Source organism: Egretta garzetta, unplaced genomic scaffold, assembly GCF_000687185.1.
Source record: "Egretta garzetta isolate BGI_Z169 unplaced genomic scaffold, ASM68718v1 scaffold138, whole genome shotgun sequence".
In the NCBI taxonomy this organism is placed as follows: domain Eukaryota; kingdom Metazoa; phylum Chordata; class Aves; order Pelecaniformes; family Ardeidae; genus Egretta; species Egretta garzetta.
Genome location: NW_009260598.1, coordinates 814,957 through 827,270, shown reverse-complemented (window position 1 = coordinate 827,270; position 12,314 = coordinate 814,957). Strand labels below are relative to the sequence as shown.

The 12,314-nt window shown below is 48.6% G+C and overlaps 1 protein-coding gene across 2 annotated transcripts; it reads right to left on the bottom strand.

The window, feature by feature from the left end:
• Positions 1-2,862: 2,862 nt before the first annotated feature.
• PPIL6 (peptidylprolyl isomerase like 6) lies at positions 2,863-12,308 on the bottom strand. 2 transcript variants are annotated; one of them, XM_035900292.1, is made up of 8 exons: positions 11,718-12,308; positions 11,150-11,245; positions 10,528-10,716; positions 9,645-9,707; positions 9,327-9,474; positions 7,737-7,793; positions 4,481-4,625; positions 2,863-2,975 (listed from the first exon to the last, which is right to left on the bottom strand). In XM_035900292.1, the coding sequence occupies exons 1-8, from the start codon at positions 11,718-11,720 to the stop codon at positions 2,864-2,866; spliced, it is 813 nt and encodes a 270-aa protein (XP_035756185.1). In that variant the 5' UTR covers positions 11,721-12,308; the 3' UTR covers position 2,863. The 2 variants fall into 2 exon arrangements, with proteins under 2 accessions (XP_035756185.1, XP_035756184.1); XM_035900291.1 differs by lacking the exons at positions 2,863-2,975; positions 4,481-4,625; positions 7,737-7,793 and having other exon boundaries at positions 9,399-9,474; positions 10,178-10,716.
• Between the last annotated feature and the right edge of the window lie 6 nt (positions 12,309-12,314).

Sequence of the window (12,314 nt, the reverse complement as noted above, 5' to 3'; positions counted from 1 at the left end):
TACAGCAGTGACACAGTACATAAATAAACCACTGTATAATCCGGTAAGATAATAGTTTTCTCAGGATGCAGGTTGCTGCCATCTGCCCTTTATAAAAGGGAGTTTTTGTATACGGTTGCTGGGAAGGGAACTTCTCCAAAACCAGCAGCGGGCAATGGAAGTCTTCATCTCCCCGCCTGCAGACCGCCCCTGAACTTGCTGGCCTTTTGGAGGCCCTGTGGCTTGCCTCTGGGCTTGTGAGTCCTTGGGATGCTTGCGCACGCACTCCTCCGGTCTGGCTCCCTCAGAGGAGGCAATGCATTCCTAGTGACTTGATCAGAGATGTAGGTTACGAAAGAAAATATAGCACAAACCATAACTTTGGATTGAGATTAAGACTATTCTTCCTTTCCCATTTCATTGTTCATCGCCTTGGGCTCCTTAAGCATATCCAACCTGCAGGCACTGGAGAACCAGGGTTGAAAGACACACTCTTCTTTTAGGTGGCCTCCGTAATACTGGATGAAAGATTTTACCACATTTTTTTTTTCCTGGCAGTGTCCTGTCGTGACCAATGCAAAGACAGTAATTGTGGCTTGCCTGAAGGATCATTATGCCTGAAATTCAAAATATTTCTGGGTTGTACTCTCTTTACAACGTTTTCTACGTGGTGTGACTTCAACCAGTTGTCCCCTGCCCAGTCGCTCTGCGTGTCTCCCCTAGATCCCGAGCGTACGGTACCCTGTATGCCGTACATCCAGCCATCATACTTGTTACCAGCTCTGTGACTTTTGGCACGGGATCAGCTTCTCTGATACTTGATGCAGTCGGGCGCTTGTCTGCCCTGAGGGATCCTGAACACTGCCCGTTGCCAGTGCACGAGTTTCTGTGCCCTGACGGCTGCTCAGAGCAGGTAATTTGGACGCAAAGCACATGCTGTATGCTGGCTCGGACCCTTCTGGGGACATGGGGGACGCTGGGGTGCAGCCCTGCTGCAGAGCAGACCTGCCATGGGCAAGCAAGCCAACAGCAAATAAAATTGGATTAGTCGGTCTTTTAGTATTGTCCTCTGTAACCTGCAGAACTAAAATGACTTTTCTGATATTTATCTTTCAACATCCAAATGCAATTTAAAATCCACGCAAGAAATAAGATCTGCTAACCTGTGTCCCATTACTGAGCTTCAAAGCCATGTCCCTTCACAGCCATAGTCTCTACTACTTAAGAAAAACGTGTTTTTCATCTCTACTACTCAGGAAACGTGTTATTTTATGAAGAAAACACAACACCATATTTTCATTTTGGCACAGAACTATGAAGTGAACATGATTATTCTTTTAGGCAGTTTAATTGATTTGAAACGTTCCTACAGAAGACTTCGTTCTTGTCTAGTAGTCTCTGTATAGATTGCAGAATGCTTTAGAAAGCAAAAGGAGAAAAAGTGTTAAATGCTCCTTAGCTAGCTACAGACATACACAGATGTTTTAGATTAAAGAATCTGTTCAGTTTGTACCATAAGTAAAGAAAAAAATCCCCTAAATTCCCTTGCTAAAATTAAGACAATCTGTGTACTCACTCAGAGCATGTGGAGATCACCCCAGGTCTGTGCCCTCCTCGGGCATTCTGTTAAACATTTGCTGATTTGTTAAACTCATTCCCATTCAGCAAACAAACTCAGGCGTGTTACTTCTAATGAAACCCGTGGGCTTAAGCTCAGCCAGAAGTAGGTCTCTCCTAAAGCTTCTCTAACTCGGCCTTTCCCATCTTACGCTGGCGCTGGTTTGTGGGGTTCAGCGGCTCACAGGGTGAGCCCTGGAGCACAGGGTGCTCGGCGCTGCCGGCAGTGGAGGCGAGGGAGCTCTGTGTGCACTGACGGTGTCCGTCCAGCCCCGGCACAGCCGGGCAGGTTTAGCCTTGGATCCTGCACCTGAGCCTGATGAATGCTCTTTCCTTTGAACTTCCAATGCATGTGGTTGTGGCCTCTTTCCAGGCTGCGTTTTCATCTTCCGCACATCTTCTCTTCTTTTAATGCTTACCTGCCATCCTCTGCTGAAGCCAGCCGTGCCCACCCTCTGTGCTTACATGCAGAGAGATCTTGCATGTAAGATATCACTGGCACTAGCAATCGTTGTGTATTATATATTTGCATCCACACATCACCTTAACATTTCCTGGTTTGCAGTAACTTTATAAACAGTAATTTTCTCTGGTTTAGTGGTAATGGTCACATTTTTGTTGTTGGAGACCATCTGCCAAAAATAATTACTTAAAGCTTGCGCCTGCTCTCGCATTTCCTGGCTTTAGCCTGATGCAGCCTAACCTGATTTCAAGGGCGTTACTTTTAGTTTATCGCAGCCAACGCAGGATCAAATGCATGGCATTCAGAGAGGCCGCAGGCCTGCAAACATGTTTTTTCCTCCTCTCCTCTGAGATGCCCGAGTTATTGTATGCAGGCTACCTCGGGTATCTGAGCTGCACGGGGCAAACCTGGCAGGGCAACGGTGCTGCGGAGGCTGGGGTAGAGGCAGACTTTGGCCAGGAACGGTTAGCTTTACCCCTATAGGTGTGTATCCATCTGTCCACCCGTGCTTCAGCCATATGTGCACTTTATCGTATCTGCTTGTCACTACATAATGGTATTAACACCATCTCCCATAAGACTGTAGACCAACACTGAGATGTGTTCACAAGTCTTTTTCTATACTCCTGTAAAAAGTGCTTTTTAACAGTTTCTGAACTTTTTTTTTTTTTTAAGAGAAAAGAACATTTCCAAGCCATTCACATGTGCAAGAAGGGCTTTTATTTTTGCCTTAAGCGACAGCCATCAAGGTCTGAGCGGAGAATAGTGCTCTACCTTACAGCAGGCAGGACAACCAGCGGGCAGTCACGGCTCGAAGGTCCCACAGTGAATAATCTTGCAGGCTACCGTAGGCCTTTCATTACATGTAGGTACAGCTTCCAGCCTCTGTAGGACCTCCGTGCCCTCGATCAGCTGCCTACGGGAGGGAGAAAGTGCACATACGATCCATCTACTGTCCGGAGCCAGCTCTGCAGCCTCCAGCTTGCGCGGGGCTGAAACGAACCCAGGCACGGGTTTCCTATTGACAGGCTGTGTCTGCTCCGCTCTTTAAAAAGTTGTTCTTTGCAGTGGAGTTGCAAACACCGTCACTGCTTGATTAAGTAGCTTCTAGTTGGCATTTTAGGAGAGATGAAAATACTGTGGCTTTATGCAGTGACGTTTATTTAAAGAAATAAGTGGTGTACCACATGCCCCGGCTACAAATGGCCATTACTTTTGAGGAGAAAGAAGTCAAGAGACACGCTGTCAGCAGTGACAGTATTAGAAGTGACTCCCTGAGAAATATCTTTCATTTCCGTCCTTCACAGCACCAATATGAATCCTGAAAACAGTCCAACGTTTTGCAGTCTTTACGATTTTCAGCCTGCCCTGCTCCCATGCTGTGAGAGTGCGAGCTGTGCCTCCTGCAGGCGCCAGGCATGGCGATGGATGCCAGCAGCGCTCCAGAAAGCTCGGTACCATATCCCATCCCATCCCATCCCATCCCATCCTGCCCCATCCCATCCAGCACAGCGGTACCAGGCAGAGAGGACACTGGAGGCAGCCCGTGGCCCAAGCAGGGATGTCAGAAGGACTGAGCCAGCACAGGGCTGGAAAGTGCCCATCTGTCCTCGTCGTATGCTGTGGCTGCTTTTTGCTCCCTCAGGATTAAACTCCCACTCAGACCGAAGAGGTTTGGCTATAGGATCATGGATCCCACACCTTTCTGATTACACAGAACCGGTGGCAAGGCAGAAACTTGAGGTGAATGCCGCTGGTTATAAGTACATCCAGCCAGCAATCGCTTTTGGTTTGCTCTCTGTAGGTTAGACAGTTGTGCTTTTCGCTTCCTTTAAAAATGCTGTCTTTCTCCATGATGTGGTTACATGGAAACTGCACCATGGATTTCTCTCTCTATGGTAATACGTACATATTTTGCTCCCTTCTGTCAAGCAAACAGCTCGGAGCAATAATCTTCCTTATTACATTCCTGAAAATCTAAAACTCTTAACAGGGCCAGCCCTATACATGTATACATACAGAACTAACTCTCAGCACGCATTCACTAAGATAATTTCTTTCAGCTCATGAGGGCAGAGAAGAGCCTGGAGGCTTTGCTCAGCACTCCCCTGTCTGTCAGGGCCCCTGTTCGACTGACACGGAGCTCCGCAGGCATGGATTTGTAGTCTTTGTCCTGGAGAGGACCCAGCAGCTGCCTCAGCTTGGCCATAGGGTTTTCCAGCTCGAACAAGCCAGGCCAGTGCAGGGAAAGGGAGGGATGGGTGTCAAATCTGACACTTTCCCATCCTCCCCCTGGGAAGAGGCATCAGTGTTGCAGCTGCCATAGGGATTTCACAGACACTTCCTCCCCAGCAGCAATGTCCTGCAGGGCTGGAGCAACCTCCCGCGCGCCGCAGTGGCGGCAGGCTTGTGCGTACCTACCCAAAAGCCACGTATTTTTTGTCCAGGTAGGGAGCTGGCTGGAGGGTGATGTAGAACTGCGAGCTGTTGCTGTGGCGGCCCTTGTTGGCCATCCCAAGGACCCCTCGTCCCTTGTGACGGACGGAGAAGCTTTCATAGTTGCTCCCTTTGCTGCTATTCACCGTACAGCTCCCTTCTGCCAGCTCCCGCAAGCTCCCCTTCCCTTCTTCCCCGCTCTCCCTTTCCCTTCTCCTTTTCCCCCGAAGGTCTCGAGTCTCATGCGAGCAAAGTCCAGTTTGAATCAATGTCCTTCCTAGAAAGAGCTTCCCATGGCTGCCTAGTGCTTAAGGCAGTAAAGAAGCTAATGAAAAATATTAATGAAAAAGTGCTCAAGGTATTTCTAAATGTCAGAGCCACAGCAACGATACCTCTGTCTCCCTGTTGTCGGTCTGTAATGCCTCTAAGCAGAGGAGCTCGGGGCACTCAGTGTGGCATTTCCCCATGGCTACGTGGGATTATTCCCACTGCATGGATGAAGCAGGCAGGAGGCGGAACGGGTGCTCCAAGCGTCCCCCATGACCTGAGACAGGTCTGTGAGGGCAGGACTGGGGTTGGATGCCCGACTGCTCCCGGTGCTCAGCGACTCGCACGGGAGGGCTTCTTTAGCCCAGTAAAATGAGAGCTGAACGAATGGAGGGCAGATATTTAGTTAAGCAGGTCAGGGAGCTCCCTGGGCAGAAGCTTTATTCAGCAGCTGGGACAAGGAGAGGAGGCAGTCGATGGGAGACGCAAGGCAGGGGCGAGCGAGAGCTGTGGGGAGGTGAAGAAGATCTGCTGTGCTGGCTGAGGAGGGACTGGTTAGGGAGAGAAGAAACAGCTCTCAGGAGGGATGACTGGGGAAGGAGAGGCATAAGGCATGCTTGGCTTTGGGGGGTGATGGTAAGGACTCGACTCCACCGTGGAGGGGAGCCCGGCTACGAGGTGAGGAGCAGGGGTTGCACTGATCCTAGCCTCCTCTGTCACCTGTCTCCGACCTGATTGCACTGAGTGGCCAAGAGCCCCACTGAACTCTCAACAAGCTTGAAGGAAACTGTAGAAATGCTTAGGTTTTATTGTTCTCTGATTTTTTTTTTTTTAATTCTTTTTACCCTGTTTGAGTGCCCTTCTCAGAATCTGATTCGTAAAAATGGTAATTAAATTTTAACTGAACAGTTGCTCCCTGACCACTGCCTTGCGGTTTGCAAAGTGAATTCAGCAGACTAATTCTGGAGCAGGATGCTTTGTCCTATGACATGACGCTCTGGTCCGACTGATTCTCTGTAATTACCTCAGTCCTTTCAGCTCGTTACAGTAAAATGCGGTTGCGTCCCATTAATTTCAGCAGACGTTGCAGTGCCCGGACATGTGCCAAGCGCGGCGTCGCCCAGAACATTACCGGCTGACAGAGGCATCTCTCACCCTTTTCAGATGTCGAAGATATTTGTCCTCTGCCCTCAGTGTAAAACAGTTTGGCGAGAAGTACTGGGAAAGCACTCTAAGCCTTAAAATAGAAAGGCATACCCAAGGGAGCACCTTTCTCAGGCATGAAAAACAACTTTTAATTAAAAAAGGGGAGGGGAAGAATTAGCAATCTTCTCCTTTAATGCATCAACACATGGAGTGTGTGCAATATGGGTAATAAAACTCTTCTAGGGACACTTTCAAGGTTGACAGCTTCCAAATTAAATCCACCTTAAAATTACTTAAGTGATTGTTGACACATTGTCACCTTCCCACATGACACGGCAGCTCCTTTCCTGGGTGGCACAGGGAAAGCATAAGTTTTGCCTGGAGGAGGAGGATGGATCCGGGAGCAAAACACCGCACACTGGGCTGGGGTGTTGTGCGGCAGCCCGGGCAGCGCACGTGGGGCTGTAGCTCTCCTGCAGGCAGAGGTGCCTACGCATGCTCAAACTCATTTTCCTCCATGGAAAAATGTGCGAAGGGTGTGAGATGTGCACTAGCACAAATCGATTGGGTAGCATTGCTGGAAAAGAGGATTCACAAACTTTTAAATCCTTGGTGACATCCGCCTTGCAAACAATTTAACAGCCAGTCCTAGTTTTTTCCTATACCAGCTTATATTCCTTCTGAGATGAGCGTGCCCTGAGAGTCTAGGCTTGCTGCTATTTCAGGAGCTCCAGCATCAAAAAGTCATTTTTGCCCACTCTAGGCAGCCTGAGGCATTTGTTGCCTTAAATCCTGCACGCCAGGCTTCCACTTCCAGCAGCTTTCCTGCCCGCCAGCGCTGCAACTCAGCCGGGCAGAGTGGGCTAGCCACCCGCTTCCAGACGGGTTTTGCTCCGTCTGTGCCGCGGCTTCAAAGGTGAGAGCGGCTTCTCCTCGCGACTAGGCTCGTCAGTGTCTTGGGAAATAAAGTTTTCGGCTCCACTTGGCATTTCTGATCTCTGTGTTTGGCTGCTGCCCAGCCTGCTCGAATGTCACATCGTTTGTGCCATTGGCAGTGGGAAAGCTTTTACATAAGGGAACATAAATCAGTTTCAAAAGTGCTTTAACTGTCATAAAAACATTTTTATGGGTAGCATTTAATCTAAATAGAAGATCCCAAATGTCTATGTCAATTATATGGGTTGTTTTTCTTAAATAGTGCAAGTTATAATGTTCTCTTTTCTTTACATTTTATTACTTTATACCAGTACGGGGGAACATTTTTTGTCAAACTTAGCTTGTGTTTGTCATTTCTCGACTTTCATGGGTTTATATGAGATTGAGAAATAACTCTCCTTGCATCAGCAGTCAGGTAGCCTCTGGCAGCGATGCCTGCGGTGTCCCCAAGCCTGAAAAGCTGCCCGAGGTCCAGGAAATCTAGAGTTAAAGCTGACTTACTTCCATTCCTTTAAGTGCATTTATAGAAGTGGTGTCCGGTGCCTGGAGATCTGTAGCTAACCCACTTCTACATTTCTAAGGTCCTGTCCACAAGGTGATGAAGCAGCCAAATGGGTGACCACCAGCCCTCGTTTAGGCCGGGAGAAGGGGCTGGTGGAGCTGAGCATTGGGCAGGGGATGTCAGAGGAGGGGACCAAGGTTACAGATCAAAAAGCGACCTCGCTAAAGCAGTCTGCTCATGCTAATGCAAGCAGATAATAATTCTGACTGAAAAGCAAACCCGTTTGCTTTAGGGGCATGAAAGGAAATGTCCAGGTTGTTCTATGAATAAAATCAGGTAAACAACTTGATTTATGTGAAAATTTGCCGTAAGGTCGCTGGGGAACCATACCTTCAAAGGTGGGACCATAAATTGACTCTCCTCCATCTCCCTTTCCAGTTATGATGTCTGTAGGGTAGATAAAAGTGACCATCAGAGACCAGGTTTACCACAGGTGTTATTGGGGGTTTCCCATGAGCAGCTCAGCTGAGGTCAGAGACGTGGGTTGTGCATCAGCGGGGGGGGAGGGCATAACTGCACCCATCGTTCTCTTTTACTACTGAAATTGTATCAGACCTTTGGGAAGAGCTCCGCTCCCATCCCAAGAGATGGCTGCTCTGCAGAGAACTTTAATCGGCTGCCCCTCTGAGAAGGTCCAGCATCTCCTGCTGGGAGAGCTCCTGCAGTGGTGGCGGCCAGCCAAGGAAGGGGCACCCTGGAGAAGGACGCCTGCCGGAGGGAGTGGGGTTAGAAGAAGGAGGGATGAAAATGCAGCTGTGCTATTATGGTGAGTTAAGACCACTAACTTGTCTTAAGAAAAGAGATTTGATAAGAGAGAAATTCCTACTGACCCAGATTTCTAATGAGTAAGGCACTAAAGAAACACGATGCTTCTATTTATTTTTTTTTAAAGAAGTCTGGGTTTGTTACTTTATTTAGACATTGTCTTATAGCAGCCAGGTTGGGGTTAGTCCTCTACAGTAGCAAGCTTGTCATTTTAGGTTGCTTTTATGGGCTACAGAGATATCTGCATAGTTGTTCACGAAAAGCAGGAGGTGTATCTTCAAAGTATAAACTCGAAATAGATTTCTAAGTGCTCACATTTGGAGCAAGGCAAACCCCGGTAGGTGAGATGTACGATAGACCACAAGGGAGTGACAAAGGAAATGCCTTCTGATACACCTAATGGTCTTGACTTCCCTGGGCATGTCAGGTGTGTGACCCATTGGTCAGGGTGCCTTTCTCCTCGGTGCCACACTCCAAGCTTAGGACTGGGGTTTAGATAACTCCCTCGCACGTTTGCAAGGGCTCTGACACTTGGCTAAATGCCTCCATAAATTACTCTCGTTATAAAACAAGTAATATATTTTGCTATGGATATTCTAAGTGTTTTTATGTTTCCCATTAGTTTCCTAATTACTTACCAAAGAACTCAATGGAAGAGAGTTTTAATGTTTTCAATTAGTTTCCTAAATTCTTTCAAAAAGGTCTGGGATAATCAAAAGAACAAATTATCCAGACTTTTCCTATGTTTAGAAAGTGACGTGGCCTCAAGTTGCACCAGGGGAGGTTTGGACATTAGGAAACATTTTTTCACCGAAAGGGTTGTCAAGCACTGGAACGGGCTGCCCAGGGAAGTGGTCGAGTTCCCATCCCTGGAGGTATTTAAAAGACGGGTAGACAAGGTGCTTAGGGACATGGTTTAGTGGTGGGATGGCAGGTTTAGGTTAAGAGTTGGACTTGATGATCTTAAAGGTCTTTTCCAACCTAAACAATTCTATGGTTCTATGAAAAGGGAAAATGTTTTCTGGTTTTTATATATATTAAGAGATTAGCTTTGTCCTGGAGCTCAGTTATGTCTCTGTGGATGAAGACTGTTCATGCAGATTATCCCCCCCCTTGTGCTGTAACTCAGTTTACTCAAGACACCTGGAAACTCACCTCCTCCTTGGATCCACCCGTTTTCCACGAGGCGATGAAAAAGGGAGTTTTTATAGGTGAGCTCTCGGCCATCGCAGGGAGACTTTGCTCCTCCAGCACACAGGGCACGGAAATTCTCACAGGTCCTGGGACACGCATCTGAAAAGAGCTGCAAAAGCAAGGAGAGGAAAACACTTGTGAAATCCCTAGCTGAAAACATGTGAAATTCCTAGCTGATGTCCACCGGCTAGATTTCTCTCCCCCCCCACATTCGGCAGGTGAAATCACCGCGCTGGGTGGACTCGTTCCTCGCTTTTGCTTTTCTCCTTTGTAACATACCTCAAAGAGCAGCCTCCCGATGGGCTGTTCCTCAATGGCTATGTCCAGGTACACAAACACGTGCTGTTTAAAGCAGAAAAACAAATGCAGTTAAGGGCAAGGCCAGCTCTCCGTGCTGCACTCGCTTCCTAATGCAGGCCAGGTTCCGGCTGCCCCGCACGAATGGTCTCAGAATGCACAACTGTGCAACAGCATTCCTTCTATTTTGCTTAAATAAACAAAAAAGTAGAGGATGTTTCACTTCATTCTGGGCAGAAATAATCCTAACAGTGTGTTAAAGCGAGCTACTGGGCAGGGCCTGCTTCTTCCTCTTGCATTTACTTACGTGCCTGTTGCAGCCCATACAATACAGGCAGGAATAAATGAATCCGTGGGAACAGCAGCCACCCTACCAAAATGGACATTTCTCGCTTTTCCCCGCCAGCCTCAAAGCTGCATGCCAGTGATGCCGTATCTTCTACATTAATCATTTTAGTATGACATTTTATTTTTCTCTGCTCTCAATACTGTGTTAGTGCGGGGCCGCATCGCACCTCATGACACCATGGAGGTCTTCGCTGGGAAAGGAGAGCTTTAGCAGTTGGGCTTTTGGTATCCAAGAATAAGGGTACCCAAGAGCTTTGGGTACCCTTACGTAGCCAAGGTTTGGGACTTCGGAGCAGCACAGTTGCGGCACGGTCAGCAATGCACTTTTGTTGGACCGTTCAGCCCCAAAGCAGTTAATACATGTCAGGCATCCAGGCGAGTGTTTCCCTTTCCTGGCTGCCGAGGGGCCCGGAGGCTCTGCCTTCCTCATCTTCAGCAGGGGATGCTCGCCAGCAGCCTCTCCATCCCCCAGCTCTGGCTCTGCTTCATACTCCTCTCCTAAAACAGCGCTACTTGCCTGGCTGTTTTTCAGATATTTGGTGTAGAAATCCTCAGCAATCGCTTGGTAAAGTGCCTCGGGCTTAAAGTCGCGATAGTCCCACTGATGGTAAGACCACTTGAGCAGCTCCTTCTCGTCCCCCAGCAGCTGGCCACCAACGAAGCACATCACCGAGGATGCATACGCCCACACCTCACATCTCAGTTCCTGCATTTCAGGGGGACAACATAAAGCCTCCAGGGATTATTTACACCTTTAGCAAAGAATCCATCAGTAATAATCCACCACGCCTGTGATATTTGTACGCCTTTCCTACTTTTCAAACCACAAATCCTGCCAACAGGAAGGGATTGGGCAGCAGTTTTCGGTGAGGTGTGCTGATGCCACATGCAGTTACGTGCCCTAAAGGGCTGGATCCTGCTGCTGCGGGACATTACCATGGCGGCAGTCACCTGGGTGTCAGTTTGGGGGGCAGCTCAGACTGAACAGGAAAAGCACCGGGAGAGCCCCATCCTGCCCCGAGGGTCTCTGAGGACATTAAATAAAGCAGAGTAGAAAAGCCCACTTCTGAAATCTGTGATAGGCACCAAGCTGCCAGAGAGCGGACGTGTGTCCAAAACAACCCGAGGAAATAAGTTACCTTTTTTTTCTCCTGTAAATATTCATGCCATGCAAATTCTACTAAAGGCTGTATTACAGGATCTGCAAACTTGCTTGGAAACTTCAGCTTCAGAGCCTAAAAGTTTTCAAGGTAAGGAAAAAGAGTTGCTTACAAGCAGTTTAATACACACACACCCCCCAATCCTATCACAGCCTGTATTTCCCTCATGAACTACAACCTAAGCCACGTTCTAATCCTGTTATTGCACTGGACCCCTCATGCCTCTGGCGTAATTCCTGACACTTGCAGAAGTACACGCCGACCGTTCTAAGACCCTTTTTGCAGATGTAGTGGGTGTCTTGTTTTTCTATGACGGACTGCTTCACAAATATTGAATTACACAGGTACTCCCCCCCAGCTCCCACATGAGATGGATGTAAGCAGAGAGACATCTATGAGCACCACCACTGCATTTTTGCATGCATTTTGCAGGCACAGGGAGTTGCGGTCCTCTACTGTCCCAGGAGGTTGGGCCCAGGGTCTTGGGGCAAGCATGTGGCCTGGCGACAACTACAAGGTGAACGTTTCCAGTCCCTGTTGCTTGTACCATTGCCTCAGGAGCACAGCACTGTTCAGATAGGGGACATTCCTGTCCATGGTTTTAGCTTCCTCTCCATGTGGGCTGTACACAAGTGCCACAAGCTGCGGCTTAAAACCAGCCCAGCTGGCCTTAAAAAGTGAAGAAGTGACTTTCTCTTCAGCTCCCAGTCGCTGTTGCTGTTGTTGGGACAGTGGCTGGCAAAAGAAAAGGCAAAAAAACCAAGAGGCACCCCCCTGCTGCAGCTCTTGGCTCGGCTTGTCCTTAGGGCTGCTTTGTCAGCTCTAAGTAATACTGGGGAACAAGCCTGGCAGATAAACCCTTATGGGCAGGGGGGGCATATAGGTCAGCGTGGTCATGTGCATCCGCCGCACGGCTGGGCTGCTCATGAAAAGCCTGGGAAACCCTGTGAGGTTTGCAGCTCTTTTCTCTCATCTGCACTGACAGAGCTGGGTCAAGGGACTTGCCATCAGCTGCCGAGCGAGTCAGGCAGAGCTGCGATGCGCATGACGTCTTACACAGCACTGCACAGCTGCAAAATTTCTTGGAGGTGTAGGAACAAGGAGGCGAGGATGCTGCAACGGAGATGCCCTGCCCCCAGCTGGG

Bases quoted from the DNA above. Each gene is read 5' to 3' on its own strand.
- PPIL6 (XM_035900292.1), bottom strand. The intron at 7,794-9,326 runs GTGAGTTTCCAG...TCTACCCTACAG, and splicing joins CGGGTGGATCCAAGGAGGAG to ACATCATAACTGGAAAGGGA. The intron at 4,626-7,736 runs GTATGGTTCCCC...ATAGCAGCAAAG, and splicing joins TTATGGTCCCACCTTTGAAG to GGAGCAACTATGAAAGCTTC.